We start from the raw sequence: 23,360 nt of genomic DNA, 5'->3' as shown, positions 1-23,360 counted from the left end.
TAGAGAAAACATTATGTTCACTCATACTTTTGTTTTATCTCCTGCAAACAGGGTAATGGGAGATGGTGAAGAGGACGCAGGAGGTGCAGGAGTCAATGTCGGTGGGGAGCTAGTGAGCCCTGACAGCGGAATGACCACCATTCGTAGCAGCCGCTCCTCCAAAGAGAGTTCGATTTTCCTTAGTGATGACAGTCCGGTGGGTGAGGTGATAGCTGGTGGTGGTCCAGCAGCAGGGCCAGGAGGACTCTTTCTGAGAAACCCCTCTCCTTTGGGGTTGTTATCTCTTTCCCCTCCTGTCCCACCAGAGAGGAAGAAACACCGCTCGAGCAGACACAGGAGCGATAACTTTGACCTGTTTCATTTTGACCCGCTGCATAGCAGTGACCAGTCTACGCCAGTAGGAGGAGAAGTGGCAAATTCTGGAGAAACAGGATATGAAGATGAAAGAAGAGCAGGGAGCTCTAGTCTGTCAGAGCTCGATGAGCTAAGCTTTCTTGATTTCTCTGCTCCCAACTCAGTGGGAGGTCTGGAAAGTGGAAATTGTTCAATTGATCGCCGCGGTTCAAGCCATGGGAACGAGATGATTGACACCGTGGTCCCTCCAACCCCGGTCAACAGCCTGGTTGGTAGCCGCCCACCCAGCAGTTGTGGCGTCAGGTTCTTTCCAGAAGATGTTGTTGAAAGGATCAATTGCCTACAGCATAAAGACAGTGTGTCATCTTCTTTGTCGGAGACCTGGGATGAACTGGGCTTTGACACACAAGGAGCATTGTCCTCAAGTGATAATAACATGTGGAATAGACCCAAAGATTCTGAGAGCCCACCTAATATTTTAGAAGAAGTTGGAGGCAAAGACTTAGTGGGTAACATGACAGAAAAGGAAAGCAGACAAGAGATCTTAAAGTCAGAGAATTCCCACCACAAAGGGAAAAGTCTTGAACCTCAGCTTAGTTTGATCACAGAGCAGACTGAATGCTATGAAAACTGGAAGGATGAGTGGAAACCTATTACTTTGGATGATCTCCAACTGACGCCACCAGAGGAAGACTTAACTGGAAGAGGCAAACCTGCTATTATTGGAGCACAAGAAAGAGCAGCTTTGGCCACAAAGAAAACAATCCTGAACACTTTAACACCGGACACATCTAAAGAAGAGGACGAGGGGGTCCACAGAAAAAAAAGGGAGCAACAGATGGAGCTTTTAGACTTCTGGACGTACTCTGCACAGAAAGGATTTCTTAAATCTGATAGCGGGACCACCACGTCTTACCCCGAATCGCTGGATATGTGGAATATGACAATCCGGGATGACAGTTTATCACCTCTCACAACCCCTGAGAACTTATCTCAAAACTCTGGTTCTTTCTGTGGACTGAACACCAATATCAAGGGTGGAACATCTGTAGAAAATCCACTGGGATACTCAGATGGTGGAATGGAGATGTGGAACACCACCATACAGGAAGACAGCTCTTCCGCAATGACGACTCCAGAAGCACCTGAAAATGGAAAGGACCTTAGTCACATGGATTCAGTGGATGCCACTGACACTGTTGGGACACATGCCAACAAAAAGGAAGAAGAAGACAATTTAGAAGAGAAGAGTGATCCATGTGAAGCATTTAAGCAGACGCCTGAAGTTGTGAAAATAGTCATCGAGGCTGCAGAGGGCACAATGCAGAGTGAAGAAACAGTAGGCATCGATGTACAAGGTGCTCAGAGTCGCAAGAACTCTGCAGATGATGACGATGACACATCCACCTATGAGGGCACTGACGTGTGGCAGTTACCCATCTGTGGCATGGTGACCTCCACCTCTGAATATGACAACGTAGGAGCAGGTACATGGAGCCTGGCATCCTCCCCTGACACCTCAGGCTGCCCTGTAGCAGACATGATACAGCTTGAGGAGCAGTCTAGCCCTTTTATAGCTGTGAGCAAACCCATTCTGACAGATCAGAGAGTAGATATCACAAATAAAGAACAGCCAGACGACCAAGTGTTTCTGTTTGAGGCAGCCAGTGAGATGGGTGGCCGAAGCAGAGAAGGATCAGAGGAGACTGAGTGGATAGAGCAACCCAGAGATCATTCCCCATTTCTTCTGGTCAACTGCTCCACTGGCACTCGGCAAATTTCACAGTATCCAGAGGAAGCTGCTGAACCACAAATCCAGGCTGACCAAACATTATTCCCAGCCTATGTGACGACCAATGAAGGTGAGCATGCCACAGAAAGTCAGGTGGGAGCTACAGATGGGAGCAGAAGACATGTAGATGGAAAAACAACAGAAACTGTATCTCTGAGCTCCAGTCCTGGTGGAGAGAAGGACCTAATGGAAAACCCAGACAGTGGTTGCACAGATAGTCCAGATGAACTTGGCCTAGAAATGGAATACATCATCGTATCTGGCACGGTAAAAGAAGCTACAAGAGAGTGCCTTGACAGACCTAAACGGAGTGAAAGGCAATCAAAGGCAACAAAAAAGTCCCTGGAGACATTTAGCATGCTGTCATATGCAGCCTCGGTACTGCAACGTCAGGCCCAAGCTGCAAAACAAAATTATAACAAAGAAACACTGCCAAGTAAGTTACACCAAGTCAGAGGAACTGACAGTGCTCCCAATGCAGACCAAAATCAACCTGTCGAATCAACTCCCTACGAAGCAACTCATGATAGTGCAACTGACTGTCACGTGGTTCCAGAAATTATCAGTCCCAGCCAATCGAAAAATGACTCGGAAGCTTTTCATCAGTCTGATTCAAGACCAACAAGCTCCAGTCAGTCAGAGGGAAATTATGACAGTGAGTCAAGCATTGTGCCCCGCAGTGTGTCTCCATCATTAAGATATCCATCAGATCACTTCTTGAAAACCAGAGAGGAGGTTTATGTCCACTCACAGATCTCAATGGAAGATTCAGACGAAGGCGGGGAGACGCCACCCGCTCCTTCTCCATGTCCTGCTTCCTTGGGTGACTTCCAAGTCTGGGGGGCTCAGTTAAGGAGAAAGGACACGTCCCAAACCACGTCGGAGCCACAATCCCCTGTGCTTACCAACAGTTCGGCCTCTCATGCCAGCTCTCTGATTGGCACCCCAGTAAATGAAACAAGTGTTTGCATTGACAAAAGATTAGGATTACCATTTTCTGGAGATTTAATGGAAGAGGAAAATGACGTTGAGGAGCAGGATGAGGAAACCAACACACTAGAGAATGCTGTCCTTCCAAAATGGACTTCAGAAGTGCAAAGAGAGAGGGAAGAAAGACAAGAGTTTGCATCTTCAGACCTGCTGAGCTTTAGTGATGACTTAATTGGAGGGTCTTCATTTCAGCAAGCAGGATTACAAACACATGAGCCAAAGAGAGATGGGTTTCCACTGAGCAGAGTGGATTACCGTGATGGACGACCTATAAGGACTGAAGATTGGGATAAATGGTCTATTGGACAACAGCCTGGAGACACTGGAGCTTCACAAGATAATTATTTACCTGATTTAAGGTAAGAAACACAATCCAAATGCATATGCTTTCCAAATACTCCGGAGTTAGTGGTGACTTCATTTGTGTTGAGTAGAGAAGATATAGAAGTAATTCTGCAGCACTCTGTCTTCTTTACTTGATAGACTTTTCTATTCTCAGGCTGCTAACGGCAAATAAATGAAAATGCCTGCGCACACCGACCTGTATCTCTCTCTCATTCACACACACGCAACTCACACACAGGCAGCCCTCCTTCCTTTCACTTTGCCTTAATTCTTTTAGTTTCAAAAGTTTTCTCAATGAAGTCTTTTAGATAACTGAACATAACTGAACTCACGAGCCAGAAGGAACAGCTAAGCACCAGAGTCTGGTGTGTGTATGGACGGATGGAAGGATGAGTGACTGACAGAGGATAAGAGCCTGAAGGGACTATGTTTGTTTATAATATGTGAGTGTGAGTGAGAAAGAAGCAAGCCTTGCGTGTGAATGGATGCATATCTCATGTGTTTAGCAGCCTGGTTTGATCTGCAGCTCTGTGTGTTTTTGAGTGTGTTTATAAATCTGTTTATGCCTCATTAGATATGCATTACCTGCCTCATTACAGCTGCAGACCCACCACAGCTAATGGAAACAGCTCCCTTAGCTCTCTTGCAAGGTGTTGGCATTGTGCGTGTGTGTGTGTGTGCGTGTGTTCATTCATGCACTGGTACCTTTAGCTTCAATAGTTCTTTAGTAAATAAATCAATAGAATATACTGTCTATGAAGTGGAGCCTGTTCTGTATTTCAGAGAATTACAAATATATCTTTGGCCTACAATGTTGAAGACATTTTATTTCATTCTCTTTATTGCTGATTTTAAACACTGATGAAATAGTCCTGTTGGGTTAGGTTTAGTTTCACAAAACACAATGTAAATGTCCTTAAGCGCTAATCAATGTATGCAAATATACATCTTAAAAAAAGAACAACTGGATTTTTCTCTGCTTATTCTATAGTTTTTATTGTCATCTTTGCTTCCTTCCTTTTCCAGAGACATATTTGTGTTTTTTGGCACATTACCGCCACCTGTTGATTGGTAGAAAAATGGCTGAATTTTAAATCTTGTCACCCTGGTACCCATGAACATGCATTTGTGTCTTTGCACGTTTAGAGAAAAATAAACAAACAAAAAAAGGGTAATGTAGCCTTCAAGGGCCCCAAATTTTCTTAATGATATATTATCACTCCACTTTTTAGGTGTTTGGTTTATGAATGGACAGACTAAAAACATTGTAGAGATAAAAAAGTATAACTGTGACTCTGTGTGTATTAATTCTGAATATTTTTCCACTCTCTCTTCAATTATCCCCTTTTTCCTTTAAAAGAAGACACCAAGACATAACATCACAAGTGTCGTCCCACCCTGCTCAAGAAAATGCTGCATACCAGTGGTCCGGACAACAGAACACAACTCAGGGTCAAACCCAGTATGGCTATAACTATCATCACATCGATCAAAGAACTGAAAACCAGTGCACCTATCCAGCCTTTGTAGAGAGCAAATCCAGCCGACAGCAGGATGCCACTGACGTCTATGCCGAGTTTACAACTGATGCCACGGCTACAAAATACCGATACGAGCAGACTGAGAACTGTTTTGAAGCTGGAGATAAATCTCCAAACCACTTGAGTGACACACACTTCAGGTGTCAGGACACAGCTGAAAGTCAGTATATAGTTGCCTCCACTTCTTTGTGCACTTCTGACTTCCAATACTCTCAATATCCAGCTAACAGCCAGGGTCAGTATGAGTCTCAGTCAGACCATGCTCATTATCAGTCTGAAGGGAAGCCTTTCTATCAATCAGATGTCCACACTGAGACAGAGGATCATGCACGGTATGTGCTGGAGGGATATGTTCATTTTCCCCTGTCAAGGTGAGCTTTCATTTATATAGACTCAGTCAGCACAGCAGGTTATTCACTGTGTAAAACCTCAGTTTTTACTCTTTTCTGGAATTTAAGCTGTACTACTTTCATTAGCTAAGAGTCAGGCCCTTCTTATGTCTACCCCTTGCTTAGTAAAGATTTTCTATCACTGGTCTTTTTAAACAGACTAGAAAAAAATCACATGCAATGTTGTTTTGAACCACAAGGTGGCAGCATAGATCAATCTTGTAGTTCTTTTTTTAGTGGTCAAAGCAGCAAGGCTCATATTCTTCTCATCATTCTCTTTACTCATGTTTTAGGCTAAATGTGTTTTTGCACTAAAAACCATAAGAACTGGAAAATGAAAATGGTCCAGTGGTCTCAAATTTTGTTTACTACGTAGAACCCAAATCTGACTCCACTGCACTTGTATAAGGCATTACAAGGATCAAGGACATTGCATTGTATTATCCATAGGACGGAAAGCATAATAGTTCCAATGTAAAGAGGGACTGCACCATATTATAGATTTTTATACATTTAAAAAAATGATTATATAAGCAGAAATGGGGTCATTTCTAATGTACAGTTAGCAAAATATAGTCCTTTATGTACATATAGTAGTGAATATGTAGATAAATATACCTGCAAGGGTTTTTGATGTGATGTTTTTAAAAAAACAAAAGTCAAGTTGTGTAATCAGTCTCTAGGTTGTATGCATGTGTTTCACATGTGGCTGTGCATGCATCCTGTTCATTTGAGTATGTGTGTGATTATTGCAGGTCAGATTTTTCATAATGGTTTGTGTTTTGCTCCACTTTGTAATTCTGATAATGTGCGGCCTCTTTGGGATACACAGCTCTCCCCTGTCTTTCATTTGGTTTGTGTGCCTGTGAGTTTCCATACACACACAATAGGCTTTTCAATAATCAAGTGGTCATGTGACTTGATAGTGGGGAGAGAGGTTCAGCCACTCGTGTTCAGAGAAGACAGGTTGAGAGAAAGGTAGAAGCCCATAAGATGGAGGTTTTTTTAAAGGGAAAAAGAAAACCTTTTGCACATCTGTGCATATAATCATATGTAAGTGCTCTCTCTATGTTGCTTCTCTCTATTGTTAGAGGCCTTATTCAAATCAGGGTCTGTTAGAGGGGCTTTAGTTTAGGGAGGGGGGAGCTTCCAACACTGCTCAGCATTGTTTCTTCAGCCCACACGTGCAGCTTGGGAATGAAGCAGTGAGTGCGTTTCTCTCTGTCTGCTTTGTCACTTCTAAATTATTTCATGTCCTGAGTCAAACAAACACATTTTACACTCGCTCGGATTCAGTGTCATGGGAACAGTTAGTGCTTTTCACTATATAGATGATTGTATTTGGCTTGTTTGGCCCAATACTTTGTGTAGTTGTGCCTCTGGTGGCAGTGGTTGTAGCAATGATAATTTATGTTGTGGCTCACTATTGTATTTCTGAGCCTGTGAGCAGACACTCCCAACAGGAAGTTGGTGCAGCTGGGATGATGATGAAGATGGCATCCAATGAAGACGCTACAGATGACAAGGAAAACAAAGAAGGTAATTAAACACAAAGTTAAACGTTTGCATTGTTTGCGTGATTTTCTATAAATTTGATTGTACTGTGCACAATTGCATTTCTTTATATTTTACTTCTGCGGAGACAAACAGTAGTTCTGAAAACATCTGTGGACATTCACTGCACTTTCACTTAATTTCAGTCCCCTCATTGTACCTCATCATTTTCACAGGAACTGTTTGTTTGTTAACACTTAACACTGACTGAATCATTCAATTTAAATGATGTCTTCATTACTTTGTTACTAGCAGCCCTGTCACAGAGGTACATAATCTGCCCCCATTTCTTTAAATAACAAAGTTTGACGGGCTTAAAATGGTATTCTGTGCCAGCAAGGTGAATCACTTATAACCTGTTAAATGACGTGGTACTAGAGAGGAGAGTATGTCGGTTAGTCAAACCTCAGACTGCTTGGGAAAAAATTTCTCACACACTCAAATATTGTCGAGGCGTTTAAGAGCTAGTTCAGTGTTCCACCCCCACAATGAGCACCGCATTCTTCCTCGTCAATCTATGTGTTCTGTTGACTCAGAAAAGGCATTTAACTGCGTCCCACGCAATATCCTTTTGGGGTGTTTCAGGAGTATAGAGTATCTGGCTCAATGCTAAAAGCCATTTAATCACTTTCAACCAAAGCATTGCCATCAATAAGACCATGGTTCTCAGCCTGAAGAGAGTGCCCATTCAGATGGATGGACAGACAGACATTTTAATCAAAAGGATTCTTCATTTAGGAGGATTTACCAAAGATCCTTAAAATGAATTTTTTGTTGATTTAAAATAAATAAATAAAAACATTTATTTTCATAAGGTGTTCATATGATAATCTTTAAATGATCAAAAAATGAAAGTGGAAAAAAAAAGTTATAAACAAATGACTTTCTCTGCACAGACCAGCCCTCCTCAGCTGATATATCTGGCGGGTCCAATCAAAGAAGAAAGCTGGCAGCTCCACCAATGAACGTGTCCCTGGACCACAGTGAGGGGTCTCTTCTTTCAGAAGACACCCTGGATACAGAGGATGACGGCTTGGATACTGGGGATGACCTGGATGTCAACTTAGATGAGTTGGACACACCTGACGAGGCCGACTCACTGGAACTTAATAAACATGGTGACAGCAGACACATTCTCATTGGAACAGCCACAATTAAAAAATACAAAGACTATTTTACAGGTTTTTTACAGCATGCAATTTTTACAGATAGGAGTTAAGGGTAAATTGTGAAAAAAGTAAAGACACAGCTTGTCAGCCTCGTGTCAAAACTACTGGCCCATCAGCTCTCCACTATATGTTAATATGTATTTGATTCGATCTTATGTCACCTCAGGGGACTCAGAGGAGTCCGTTTTGGGTGGCGGAGCGGCATCAAGAGATCCAGGCCACAGAGCAGCAGAGGAAAGCAGGCTGTGGAGGAGCGTGGTGATCGGAGAGCAGGAGCACCGCATTGATATGAAGTGCATTGAACCCTACAAAAGAGTCATTTCTCATGGAGGTACGTAAACACAGCTACGACAGCTTTCAGTTGATAGCATTGGATGAGCCTCCCTTGCAGTTATCTTGCTGTTTCTCATCTTTTTAGTTGAATCATACAACTAAACTGTGTGTGTGTGTGTGTGTGTGTGTGTGTGTGTGTGTGTGTGTGTGTGTGTGTGTGTGTGTGTGTGTGTGTGTGTGTGTGTGTGTGTGTGTGTGTGGTGGCTGCAATGACGAAAAGCGAGAATATCAGCCCTCTCTGAAGTTTCCCCTGTGCTTTGATACAACTTTTTCTGCTGAATAAAACAGACGTTATGATGGTGTAGATGTTAATAAATAATGTTAATAATGCATAGTTTTACTTGTCTGTGGAGGCAAAAAAGATTCTGTCTTCATTTTAATATCATTTAATTAATTAAACTATAAAACTGATAAAAACTGATAAAGACTGATAAAAAAATGCTGTTGTTTTATCAGTCTTTCTGTTGACAGCAAAAACCTAAGAAAAAGTGGTAGCCGACTGACGCGGATCATTATATCTATGCCACAGTGTGTGTCTATCTGACTTCGCACTGAAAATATTGAAACAATTACTTGATTGGTGCATGCCGTTTAATAAAAACCGCATGCAAGTCCGTTGCAAACTCATATTACACATAATTAAAAAGTTGATGTAACTGAAAAGAAAACTAAAATCAGATCTGAAATCAGAATGAAAACTAGTTTAGAAAAGTGTGTTGGGGTTTCTGATGATTACCAAAAACTTTGCTGTGTAATCAGAGTTTATCAGATGTCAGACTAGACTCTTGTTTGGCTGAGACTGAAAAAGTATATAAAGTGTGAGAAGTATAAATATGTGATGGGGTTAAGTAGAGGACTCTTTCTTATTGATGGGACTGAATGTTTAATAGTGAGGGTAAAGTCCCACTCACATTGACCCATGTGTCAACCACAAAAATAATAATAGTAATTGCTTTTTTAACTGATAGGCCTTGAATTAGTTATAAACCGGACAAGAATGTTAGAAAAATGATTTGTATTATGATTGATATGTAACGTGATAGTCATGTTTGTGTCTCTCATGTTTCAGGTTATTACGCTGAACAGAAAGCCATCATTGTGTTTGCTGCATGTTTCCTACCAGAGAGCAACTGTGACAATTACAATTATGTCATGGAAAACCTTTTTCTGTAAGTACATTCAAAAAATGACCGTGCTTCTGGGTTAGCGTACGCTGGCGTGTCTTTCTGCCGCTGCTCTCTGTGTGTAGCTCTGTTTTTATGTACATCACGCCCGTGTTTCATCTCTTAACCAAAGCTTCTCACATGTCATTGAAGTGACGAAAAGAAAACTTTGCTACAGTCACAATGTCTAAAATAAATAAACATGTCTAATCCACTGTATTTTGTTCTCCTTCTCTTTGTAGATATGTGATAAGTACACTGGAATTAATGGTGGCTGAGGATTACATAATTGTATATCTAAATGGTGCCACACCTCGCAGGAGAATGCCTGGTTTTACCTGGATGAAAAGGTGCTACCAAATGATAGACAGAAGGTAATATTAACACAGATATGTTTATTGCAAATGTAATGCCGTAGTATATGTACCATGTGATTTTATTACAGATTATATGCATGTTAAGTTTTCATTGATAGTGTGTATTATGATTTCTAAAAAAAAAAACTCACTTGACCCTAAAAAACACCTTTAAAATATAGTGAACTGATTAAATTGAAACTTCAATTCAGTCTGGTTTAGTGTAGTTTAGTTTAAAATCCCCGCAGTGCAGCAACCATTTTTCTGGCGTCATTAACCTTTACACTTTGGCAGCGCACTACTCAAGCTTGGACATTTTCGATCATAGCGAAACCAAAACAAACCACACACACAGACAAAAACATTTTTAAAAGCCTTTTTAACAACATTTTAAAAGCCTTTTTAAGCCAAAGTCATGTCGAATAGATGTTAGAGGGTTTTTTTTATAATCTACCTTTTCTGGTTTCTTTTGTTATCTGTCTTGACAATAAACGTATTATAAAAGAAAAATGAAAACGACAAAAAATGCAGTCATAGATGTAAGGACCAAGTAGTTTAGTGTGATTAGGTAGTTGGCTGTAAACCATGAAAGTTCACTGCTGCAAAACAGCCACTACTTTAATATTTCCCATATTGAAATAACCTATGTGCTGTAATCAGTTTAGTTCTGTATAATTATATTGAACGTGGAGGTTTTCCAATCTGGAAATGCACTGGCTATGATTTGGTGACGTAACCATTGGGGGTGACAGCCAACGATTCTCCGTCCATGCCTCGAGATTCTGCGTGTTCACGTGAATCTCGAGCGGTCCAGGCCTCGAGAGCCGGTGTCCTGTAGGTTTTAGATGTATCTTTGATCCATCACAGCTGATTTCAGTGGTTAAATTACCTCCTCAACATTTCTTGAAGTTCTCCAGAGGCCTGGTAATGACCCAGGGTGATATCTAAAACCTGCAGGACACCGGCTCTCGAGGCCTGGTGTTGGCCACCCCTGCTCTACGGTATTTCTAGTTGTGTATACTCTAAGGAGAATGCAGTTTTCATTCCCAAATCTAAATGTTGTAAGAAGGTAGCTTTGTTGATGCAAATATTTCAAACTCAAATAAAATGGTGGACTATAAGTTCAGTAGTGTAAATAAACTTTATATAATAAGGAGGCTCTCTGAGCAAACCCGCATGTGAGTAATATGATTTATTATTGCAGAACATGGCTTTTCTCTCTTTTCGTGTTCCGGCCATTAAAAGAAACAGCAAAAGAAAAAATGTAAAACGCTGCGCAAATGTGAAAGAAACAGTCTGATCTTCCTGCTGTTAATCCTGTTGCTAATGTACTCCATTTTCTTCTTTCAAAATGTTTGTTTTGTCTTTGTTTTCTTGTATTTTGTATAATCTTAGATTACTTTCTTTAAAACGCTTTGTGACTCCGGTCTGAAAAGCATTGTATCAGTAGATATCAATGATAAGCTATAGTCATCAGTGCAATTGTACTCCTCTTTTGTGTAATTCCTGACTGTTTTGTCCCGCAGACTGAAGAAAAACCTAAAGATGTTCATCATTGTTCATCCATCCTGGTTCATACGGACTTTGCTAGGAATTACCAGACCCTTCATAAGGTCTCAGAGTTGTAATTGCTATTTGCACGACTCTCCCAGCTATTGAAATTCATTCAGATTCATTTATAATTTAATTGCAGTCAAAGTCATGGAGATCTTCATTAGAAAGGATTATCATGTAGCATTTAGCAAAACCATTTTTTACTGTAACTCTTTTTGATTTCTATTTCCTTCAGTTCCAAGTTCAGCAGTAAGATCAAGTATGTGCATAGTCTGCAGGAGCTCGGAGAAATCATTCCTATGGAGTATGTGCATATACCTCACAGCATTGTCAGGTGAGCCAGCCTGTCATTAATATAAATGCCATTGGTTGTTGATCATGGTTGATCATGGCATTTAGCCAAGGACTTCGGGGGAAACAAACCACAACCGAACCACATCTTGCACATAATACATTGTTGTGAAGTTTCTGGGTGTTAAACTTACCTGACTGGTGTTCAGCCCTATGTAATTAAATTTACCTTTCTTTCATCTAGTGAAAACCGAAAGCCCGTTGGTTTCTGACATTCCTGTTCTAAACAAGTCAATCAAACTTTTTCCCAAAACTGGCCTTGAAACGAATCCACTCCAGCCTATTGGATACAGTAAAAAATCAGAAGTTTTAAAGCCTTCTTAAAAACAAAGATATTACTCTGTTTTAATTGTATGATTTATTTTTTTCTGTACTCATGCCTTTGTTTGTTAATGTGTAAGACCAGAGAGCTGTTTTGACGGGTTCCTTTGATTTACTAGTGTATACCAGATTTTCTGGAAAAACTGATTGCACTTATTTTTTCTTCAGGTACCTCAAGTTGCTAATCATCACTTTTAAAACTAGATCGTTTAATTAATTTGTAGTTAAACTTCATTAAATAAAAAGAAAGGGAAACAATTTACAGGTTTGGTTTGTTTTTTTTTTGGTTGTTAAGCAATTTTGACTTCTTTAGGTTAAATTGGATGTTCTGTGGCCCACAGCCTGAAATGAGTTTGACACCCCTAGTGCAGAATAAAAGTCCTCAACGATATATTTAATGTGTGGTGCATGTGGCATTTTACAACCATTATTGTAGTTGCAACTATGTTTGAATATTTATCTAAGTCTTCAAATACTCTTACTTCTGTAATTGCATTTTAGAGACAAATTGTTTTTTGCAAATCTACTCAGGAAATTCACTGAATTTCCTTAAAAATTTAAACCAATCAGTGAAAGATTGTCATCTTAAGTGCTTTAGGCATGTTTACAAATTTTTCTGCCCAAAGGTATGACCAGGAGAGGAGTTTGAACAAATTTGCATGCACGAGGTAAACCACTTAATCTGCCTCTTTCTATGAGTTGGTTATGTCTAATTCTCCCTGAAAATCCTTCATTAATTTTCTCATGCTGAGACTAACCTTTGACTGTCTTCTTATCCAATACAAAGGCACATTTAAAAAAAAAAAGCATTTTGATGATTGAAATATTGACTCATGTTGAGGCAAACTGTTACACCCCATGCATTGCAGTACATTGCTTTGACCTTGAATACTCTCACCTTTGAGCACCAGTGCTTGTTTTTATTTTTATCAATTCATTTGTCAGTGCAAGTGTCGATATAGGCTACTGATCCCCAGCTTTTGCATGTCTACTGACAGTATAGTTGCTCAGTTAACATCCGTCACTTACTTTTGCTTTCTGACTTTCAACCTAATGCTAAACCAGACTGGACACAGAATTGCAGGACACAGCAGCAGAGTAAGTGGTAAGTACTCTGCTGCTCCCGTTTAACCGTTTGTGCAATAATAACAGTGTGCAATACACATACACTTCTTCTTCTTTTTTTATTACTAAGTTAATATACTGTGTTGTGTTGTTTGTGTTGCATTGTGATGTGTCATATCGTGTCGTGTTGTGTTATATGTAGTGCCGACGTAGGACAGTTTTCCAATTTCACTGTACTACTGTACTATGTATGACTGTGCAATGACAATAAAGAGTTATCTTATCTTATCTTAACAGGAAATGTTTGAAAAAAAATAACCCACCCCAGTTCACCAGTTCCCCAGTTTGTCTCTAACTACTGTTAGAGACAAACAAGGGGAAATTTATTGAAATATTCCAATGCTAGTATATGCAAAACCTCAAGTATGGTAGAAATGTGGTAGAACATCCAAACACAACGGGTTAGGCTTCTGTATTTTGATTAAATATCATGGTTGTTTCTGACCTGTGTTATAAAACCTAGTTTTTGCAAAATCAGAAATTTGGGGGAGGTGAATTTTTTAAAAACACCACATTTTCTCAAAGATAAACTGTTCCTTCCACCTCTGGTTAGTCTGAGGTAGTACGTCTCTACACTACTGACCTGTGACATGGAAGTTGGATGTAGTTTTTGTGCTATTATTTTACTGTAAATGTTTTACTGTAAAGTGGATATGTTGCAATCATTTCTTTTCCTTCTTATCTCTCCCCTTAGAGTCAACAAGGGGAACTCTGCTGTGTGACGAGATAATTGGCTGCTGCCCTTCTTCTCCTCCCCGTGTTATGCTGTACTTGAGGACAGCATCTCTGAATTTGAAGCCAGCCTGTAGTATAAAACATGCTGAGCTGTTACAACAACATGTAACTCAGAGAGAATGATGCTGTGGTGCAATACATCAGGAAAAATCTAATTCAGATCTGAGGGTTCCGAATATACAGTAATACTGTGGTTGTGGTGCAGAGACTGTACTGTGGTGTGCTGAAGGGAAATGCTTTATACTATAATACAGTACTCTCAGCACTTCATTATGTTCTCCATTTGTTTTCTTTTACTTCAACTTTTTTGTTTACCATGCAACTCATATTATAGATTGCCTTTAAGGGTACTTGTTATTGGCTTGTAACTTACATGTATTAACAACAATCATGTATTGATAATTAACTCTGGGTTATTGTAGTAGCGTATTTTCAAAAGCCACAGTGATGTTTTTGAGTAGTACTAGCATCCCATCTAAAAAAAGCCACAAAAATGAGGCGAAGGCACACTAAGCTTAGAGGAGATGTAATTTACTTTAAAGACATTTATTGAAGTATTTTCAAATTAAATTATGTCACAGTAGGTAAAACGAAGCTAACGCAGCAGTCTGTGTTAGACACTAGATCTGCGTTCTGGCACGGGATGCCACTTGCTAATCAATATTCAGTACACATGAAGTATTTGTCTTTATACATGTAGTCCTAAAATGAGTAGAAAACATGAATTCGGCATGTTATTTCAGTTAATGCTTCAACATCCCGTCTGTTTGCTAACATTTTTGTTTGCACACATAAATCCCTCCTGTCCACACTGACAGGAAATAGAAGGGCCAACCCAATTTGTAATAGTTTTCAAAGGTCTGGGCCGCTCCATTTAAAGCAAGGATTGACATTATGTCAACATCTCATTTAGCACCTCAGTCAATCTTTATATGAAATGTTTACAACCCATGTGTCACTGTGAGAATAAAGTAGAAGAGCTGTGCTGTAACAGAAGTTGTGTGTTGCATGCTTTTAGCTTGAAATTACTCTGACACATGCACACACACCCAAAAGCGGAGCACTGTGCTGGTACAGTACATTTGTGTGTGTGTGTGTGTGTGTGTGTGTGTGTGTGTGTGTGTGTGTGTGTGTGTGTGTGTGTGTGTGTGTGTGTGTGTGTGTGTGAGACAGACAAATATTACATGTTTGTTTATTTGTGGCTTGCATGGTACTCATGTGTTGTAAAATATGTAAAATTACTTAGTTCATTAAAAATATGTTCCTCTCAAACAGTGTTTTCTCTCATTTTTCTAATAATTTACTAATAATTAAAATGATCAATAAAAGAAAACAGTGATATTAAAGGAAATTGGTATTAATTACATGTAAATGGTAAATGGCCTGTATTTATATAGCGCTTTACTAGTCCCTAAGGACCCCAAAGCGCTTTACATATCCAGTCATCCACCCATTCACGCACACATTCACACACTGGTGATGGCAAGCTACATTGTAGCCACAGCCACCCTGGGGCGCACTGACAGAGGCGAGGCTGCCGGACACTGGCGCCACCGGGCCCTCTGACCACCACCAGTAGGCAACGGGTGAGGTGTCTTGCCCAAGGACACAACGACCGAGACTGTCCAAGCCGGGGCTCGATCCAGCAACCTTCCGATTACAAGGCGAACTCCCAACTCTTGAGCCACGATCGCCCCGTAAAAGCCACGTAAAAGAATTTTGCTGGCTGATTTAACATGTTTTACACACTGAAAAAAAAAGTTCTTTCAATTTACTTGATTTTATTGTGTACATCGGTCCCACATAATATGAATAAGTATGACTGACTTAATTTTCCACTTTCCATCCATCCATCCATCTTCATCCGCTTTGTCCGGGGCCGGGTCGCGGGGGCAGCAGCCTAAGCAAAGAGGCCCAGACCTCCCTCTCCCCAGCCACCTCCTCCAGCTTATCCGGGGGAATACCAAGGCGTTCCCAGGCCAGCCGAGAGATATAATCTCTCCAGCGTGTCCTGGGTCTGCCCCGGGGCCTCCTCCCGGTGGGACATGCCTGGAACACCTCACCCAGGAGGCGCCCAGGGGGCATCCTTGTCAGATGCCCGAACCACCTCAGCTGGCTCCTTTCGATGTGGAGCAGCAGCTGCTCTACTCTGAGCCCCTCCCGGATGGCCGAACTTCTCACCCTATCTCTAAGGGAGAGGCCAGCCACCCTTCGGAGGAAGCTCATTTCTGCCGCTTGTATCCGCGATCTCGTTCTTTCGGTCACTACCCACAGCTCGTGGCCATAGGTGAGGGTAGGGACGTAGATCGACCGGTAAATTGAGAGCTTCGCTTTTACACTCAGCTCCCTCTTCACCACGACGGACCGGTGCAGCGTCCGCATTACTGCAGCTGCAGCCCCAATCCATCTGTCGATCTCCGGCTCCCTTCTCCCATCACTCACGAACAAGACCCCGAGATACTTGAACTCCTCCACTTGGGGCAGGAACTCATCCCCGACCCGGAGTGGGCACTCCACCCTTTTCCGGCTGAGAACCATGGCCTCAGATTTGGAGGTGCTGATCCTTATTCCCGCTGCTTCACACTCGGCTGCGAACCGTTCCAGTGCGAGCTGGAGGCCCTCACCCGATGAAGCCAACAGAACCACATCATCTGCAAAAATCAGAGATGAGATTCTGAGGCCACCAAAGCGAAAGCCCTCCGCCACTTGGCTGCGCCTAGAAATCCTGTCTATAAAAATTATGAACAGAACCGGAGACAAAGGGCAGCCCTGGCGGAGCCCATCACCCACCAGGAATGAGTCCGACTTATTGCCGGCAATGCGAACCAAGCTCTTGCAACGGTTGTATAGGGATCGAATGGCCCGTAGCAATGGGCCAGACACCCCATATTCCCGCAACACCTCCCACAGGACACCCCGAGGGACACGGTCGAATGCCTTCTCCAAGTCCACAAAACACATGTAGACTGGTTGGGCAAACTCCCATGCACCCTCAAGTATCCTGGAGAGGATAAAGAGCTGGTCCAGTGTTCCGCGACCAGGACGAAAACCGCATTGTTCCTCCTGTATCCGAGGTTCGACTAACGGACGAACTCTCCTTTCCAGCACCCTGGCATAGACTTTCCCAGGGAGGCTGAGGAGTGTGATCCCCCTGTAGTTGGAACACACCCTCCGGTCCCCTTTCTTAAAGATGGGGACCACCACCCCGATCTGCCAGTCCACAGGTACTGCCCCTGATCTCCACGCAACATTGCAGAGGCGTGTCAACCAGAGCCTTCAGGAACTCGGGGCGGACCTCATCAACACCAGGGGCTCTGCCACCAAGGAGTTGTTTAACTGCCTCAGTGACCTCGCCCCCGGAAATTGGCGGGTCATTCCCCTCATCCCCAGACTCTGCTTCCTCCTCGGAAGACGTGTCAGTGGGATTAAGGAGGTCCTCGAAGTATTCCTTCCACCGCCTGACAGTTTTCTCAGTCGACGTCAGCAGCGCTCCGCCAGCACTATTCACAGTGCAGGTAGAGCACCGCTTTCCCCTCCTGAGACGTCTGACGGTTTGCCAGAATCTCTTCGAGGCAGTCCGAAAGTCTTTTTCCATGGCCTCTCCGAACTCCTCCCACACCCGAGTTTTTGCTTCAGCCACTGCCCGAGCCGCATTCCGCTTGGCCTGTCGATACCTGTCGGCTGCCTCCGGAGTCCCACAGGCTAACCAAGCCCGATAGTTCTCCTTCTTCAGCCTGGTGGCTCCCTTCACCTCTGGTGTCCACCATTTGGTTCGGGGATTACCACCACGGCAGGCAGCAACCACCTTGCGGCCGCAGCTCAATGCAGCAGCTTCGGCAATGGAGACGCTGAACATGGTCCATTCGGACTCAATGTCCCCAGTCTCCCTCGGAATGCTGTTGAAGCTCTGCCGGAGGTGTGCGTTGAAGATCTCGCGGACTGGGGCCTCTGCTAGACGTTCCCAGCACACCCTCACTACGCGTTTAGGTGCACCAGGTCTGTCCAGCGACCTCCCCCGCCACCTGATCCAACTCACCACCAGGTGGTGATCAGTTGACAGCTCAGCCCCTCTCTTTACCCGAGTGTCCAGAACATATGGTCGCAGGTCTGCTGATACGATTACAAAATCGATCATCGACCTACGGCCTAGAGTGTCCTGGTGCCACGTGCACTTATGGACACTCTTATGTTCGAACAGTGTGTTCGTTATGGCCAAACTGTGATTAGCACAGAAGTCCAATAACAGAGCACCGCTCGGGTTCAGATCAGGGAGGCCGTTCCTCCCAATCACGCCCCTCCAGGTCTCGCTGTCGCTACCCACGTGAGCATTGAAGTCTCCCAGCAGGACAACAGAGTCTCCAGGTGGAGCACCCTCCAGCACCCCCCCCCCCCCACCCCCCAGGGACTCTAAGAAGGCGGGGTACTCTGAACTGCCACTCGGCGCATAAGCGCAGATGACAGTCAGGACCCGTTCCCCGACCCTAAGGCGCAGGGAACAAACCCTCTCGTCCACCGGGAAAAACCCCAACGCACCGGCAGCAAGCCGAGGGGATATTAGGATACCCACCCCAGCCCGCCGTCTCTCACCAGGGGCAACTCCAGACTGAGACAGAGTCCAGCCCCTCTCCAGGAGACTGGTTCCAGAGCCCAAGCCATGTGTAGAGGTGAGCCCGACTATATCTAGCCGGTACCTCTCAACCTCACGCACTAACTCAGGCTCCTTCCCCACCAGAGAGGTGACATTCCATGTCCCTATTGCCAGTCTTGGCAGCCGGGGGTCAGTCCGCCAGGGCCTCCACTCCTGGCCACCACCCGGCACACAATGCACCCGACCCCTATGGCGCCTCCTGCGGGTGGTGGGCCTGCGGGAGGATGGGCCCATGTCTCCTCTTCGGGCTGTGCCCGGCCGGGCCCCATGGACTAAGGCCCGGCCACCAGACGCTCGCCCTCGGGCACCCTCCCCGGGCCTGGCTCCAGGGCGGGGCCCCGGTAACCCTATCCCGGGCAGGGTAAACTGTTCCCTCGGTTTCCTTTTCATAAGGGTCTTATGAATCGCTCTTTGTCTGGTCCCTCACCCAGGGCCAATTTTCCACTTTCCCTCAAGTAATTAATGCTTGTCACATCAAAGTATTTTATTTACATCAGATTACTTTAAAAAATCATGTTTGATGTATTAATATTAATCTATTATCATAATATCAATGTATTGCATAATGTCAATATATTTTAATATTTAACACCAACTTATTTTTATTTGCCAGTGGTACGCAATGATATTATGTAATGTAAACACATTGCAATTACAATTATGTTCTTGCAAGACAAATTATGGCTTTAAATCCTACTTAATTTTTTCAATTGAAATATTAACTGATCATTATTGACAAAAAAGGCAAAGACTGAGTGCTACTGAACAATACACCTTTATTAAACTGTAACAGCAGTGAAAGCAGCAATTCTGCCATGAACAAGTCCAAAATCGCATCCATATAAACTTGTTAACACATTTTTAAAGATAGCCTGCAGAAATAACTAAAAGAAAAAGTTAGTTTGAGAATATATTTGCAAATGTTTCACAAAAAACTGACCTTAGCAGCAAATAAAAGAAAGTGCTTATAGATGATCCTGTCATCTCTTACATATAACATTTGTATTAATTACACAATTGAAAATATAAACTAAATTAAGACTACCTGAAAAAAAGCAACACGCTTTTATGAATAAACAGATTTACACAAATATAACTTGTGTGTTATTTGACAACAGTTTCAGCTTCTGTACAAGTATTTACCTGTACAAGATTTCAACTAAGTTGAGCCTTAAATGACATTGTTACACAACTAATACCAAACACCTACATGAATTTTAATCTTCATTTTAAACATGTAAGCAGGACATTAAGGTTGATTTAGAACATATTGCTAAAAATCGTCAGTAAAAATTTCTTACAACACGATACCAAAAGGAAAAATCATCCTGCATTGCAGTCACATGAGGGGAAAGCAATAAAAACATAAGCAGTATAACGTTACTGAACACAAAATGAAAAACTGCAAAGAATTGCAGAAGTGCAGTCTTTGACTTCTCAATGAAACAGATGGGTTTTTTAAAGCAAGAACCTTAGAGAGTTTAGCTCCATCCAGTTCCATGAAAACCTTCTGGAAAACATCAAAGTTGTAGCGAAGGTCCGCAGGGTAGGCAAGGTTTAATGCATACATGAGTCCAAATAGCATTATCACAGCAAATGCTACATTATCCAAATTCTTCGCCACCCTGATGCCTGAAAGGACAACTCTTGTTTATCTGCTGAAGCTTGCTCTTTAAGAAGATAAATTCAAACAGTGGTGTCTTCAACAATCTCACTGATGGCACGTTCTTCCATGCCCTGTAAAAAAGAAGCCATGTTAGTCATTTCATGCCAAGTAAGTAATATGACACTGTGGAAAGTCCGAAAAAAGAGGAAAAAAAAGACAAGTACATACCACATACTCCTGGATAAGCCAGCGTCTTCACCCATGTAGATACACACTCAGCATCAACATCTTCACACTGAAATGAAATGTATGTAATTAGCATCTTCATTCAGCCCTTGTCCTTCATTTAAGTTTTACTAGTGTACTTTACATAAATGTTTTTAAAGTAAAGGCACACAAATTAATAATAGGTTTACTGGCAATTAATAATAAGTTGACAAAGTGAAGGTTAAAAAAACAAGCAGATGTAAAAATACAAAATGAGAGAATTTATCATGGGAAAACATTTGAAATCTTCCACAATTGTAAAGTTTCATCCAAAGAGGATCATGTTAAGTGAATGTTGAGGCTTTATCACTTACATTATCCATTTATGCCACAATTATTTTCAGTATTAGTCCAAGCTCTCATCTTCTGTTGACCAACTTCACCAGGTTGTCCAAGTGGAGAGCCAGCTGAGCCACGAACTTTGTCTGAGGGGGGATGGTGGCAATTCTCTTAAACTCAGCGTTGATCTGAAAACATGAGCACAGAGGAATGAGCTTCAAAGGTTTAATACCTGGAAGAAGGCTGCAATCACTCATGCTGAAGAAATGGGCTGTCAAATAACAACTGTGCCTTAACCATTTTAGGCTAATACCACAAGAACACCGTGTATGAGGCAAACCTTACCTCATGGAAATCAATTAGAGCAGGCCATCTTGCCATGAAAGCCTCCACCATTGGTGCATCACGAACAACTTCATGTCTTCTGTATGAAAAAGTCTTTTCCATCTTGAGTTTCACCAACTCTGTTACTCTTTTTTTATGTCCATGTGGTGGGCTTTGACATGTCAATAGCTTTAAGAGTCCCTTTGTCTGCTACTTCTGAAACTGAGGTGAGGTTAGGAAACTCATTCCCAAGCAAGAAATCCATAAACTGAAGTCTGAAACTGCCCTGAAGACAACACTGTCTCTTGACTTCAACGATGAGATCCTCAGTTGATTCAGGCGCTCCATTAGAGAGCGAGCCTTCGACAGGTTCCGTCAGCCAAAACAGTCTTTAGGACCATAGGACTCCCCATAGGACTCTGTAGGAAAAAAAGAATTAAATATCAGACATTCAGAAAGAATCATTTCAGTTTAGTTTTCATAAAGCTATCCATACCCAATACTCAAAGTTATAAAGATCAGACATAAAAAAAAGAAGAATTTATTTAATAAAATACATGCTACTGAAGCTATTACACTTATATGAACACCTTTTAATTCTATATGCCTTTTTAAAGTTACAATGTGGACTGATCCAATCTCATAGCCAACCAATGGATAAGTATCAAGGAGTTCACAGAGTGTATATTCTTGTGGATACTGGGCTGAGCTCAAAAGCTGTGCCGTGCTCTCTGTACCAGCCACCAAGCTCTCTGACAATGTAGAATATGCTGTGGTACAATGCAGATATGGTTTTTCAGTATTCTGGCAATCCACCTGCTGCCCTTTGGGCCAGTACCATTCCATTTCTATAAGTTATGCCCTTTAATGTCACACACTGTGCAAGGTTGACCTCTAGAATGTCAGGGAATATGTACCTAATAATAATAAGCTATCTCCTCTTTAAGCAAATCTACTAGAGAGGCAGATACAGCTGAGACCTCTAATTCAGACTTGCCAAGAGATGGGGAGTTTAGATGGTAAGCTATCATCATCTGATGTTTTGACTTCTGTAATCATAAAGGTAAAAATTCCACCATCACAAAAAACATTCATTTTAATTGAAAAAAGATATTCCAGTCCAGAAGAGCATCAATGGTTTCTTTAAAGTACCAATCTTTCTCTCATTTATACATAATGTTTTGAGAAGCAGCTCACATATGTTCTACACAAAGTAGAAAAAAAGCGGGGGAAAGGGTCCTAATTTTTGTTAGGACAATGTTGGAAAATTCACAATACATCACTTAATAAGACATACTCTGTTGAACAAACTTATCTCCTTGTAGATATCTGCTGTATTATTTGGGCATGACCGATAGAATAGTCAAGTGACACTACACCTAAAACAATGACTAAATGGAAAAATGATTTGGCATTTATGGGCACAGGTTCTTAAACCCACGTCTAAGGTGGCAGGATCCTTATTATAACTTGAGTGTGTGTCCTCAGCAAGAATTAAGGTATGGCACTGTGCTCCCAGCTTCTTAAACTCTGACGGTTACAGCCAGACTAATTACCCACTGTAGCCATAGCTAGCACGAGTAACACAAACACTATTGCGCTCTCTCAGTGACGTTTTAACTTGCTAAGCCATCAAAAACGTCAGTGCTCTCTGTCACATGCATAAATTCCATATCTGACCGACAACAGCTGCTTTCTCCCGACTATGTGCAATTTGTTACTATTTTTCAGCTTTAGCCACAAAGCTAATACCAACTTTAGCTAGCACTGTAAAAACAACATGTAGATGCATTACAGACTACTTTTTATATAGCATGCATGCACTACAACAATTCTGTGAAAACGTACCGAACTAAAACAAATGTATTTAAATTACTTACCTTCTCAGTATGCCTGACTCGGTGCCAAAGGTTGCATGTGGTTAAACAGTCTTCCAGAATCTGGCGGTCAATTGCGCTCTCCTTAAATTATGTTGTTGTCTTATTGGATAAGACTCTAGGTCTTATTATCCAATCATATTTAGTTGTTGTCTTTGAATATATTGCATCATTTCCGGTTGTGGTCAAACATGATTACAATGGTTTTAGTATTCTAATTTAGTCACTTTAAATCAATGCAAGAAAAATGAGTAGTCTCAGTATTGTTTATAATCAAGTAAATAGTA

General features: G+C 42.0%; 1 protein-coding gene across 6 annotated transcripts in view; it reads left to right on the top strand.

The window, feature by feature from the left end:
- The window catches only part of LOC113033696 (uncharacterized), a 38,718-nt gene extending 23,374 nt beyond the window's left edge, over positions 1–15,344 (top strand). For 2 of the 6 annotated variants that reach the window (XM_026187742.2, XM_026187740.2), the window contains exons 9-20: positions 52–3,495; positions 4,842–5,393; positions 6,862–6,950; positions 7,862–8,083; positions 8,301–8,465; positions 9,537–9,636; positions 9,873–10,004; positions 11,513–11,599; positions 11,776–11,874; positions 12,839–12,880; positions 13,278–13,317; positions 14,032–15,344. In XM_026187742.2, coding sequence (XP_026043527.2) covers positions 52–3,495; positions 4,842–5,393; positions 6,862–6,950; positions 7,862–8,083; positions 8,301–8,465; positions 9,537–9,636; positions 9,873–10,004; positions 11,513–11,599; positions 11,776–11,874; positions 12,839–12,880; positions 13,278–13,314 — 4,969 coding nt within the window. In that variant the 3' untranslated portion in view covers positions 13,315–13,317; positions 14,032–15,344. The other 4 variants (XM_026187741.2, XM_026187743.2, XM_026187744.2 and 1 more) reach the window with 4 other exon arrangements.
- Positions 15,345–23,360: the final 8,016 nt, after the last annotated feature.

The sequence above is a fragment of the Astatotilapia calliptera genome, chromosome 12 (assembly GCF_964374335.1).
Source record: "Astatotilapia calliptera chromosome 12, fAstCal68.1, whole genome shotgun sequence".
Taxonomy (NCBI): Eukaryota; Metazoa; Chordata; class Actinopteri; order Cichliformes; family Cichlidae; genus Astatotilapia; species Astatotilapia calliptera.
This window is presented reverse-complemented; position numbering and strand designations above follow the sequence as displayed.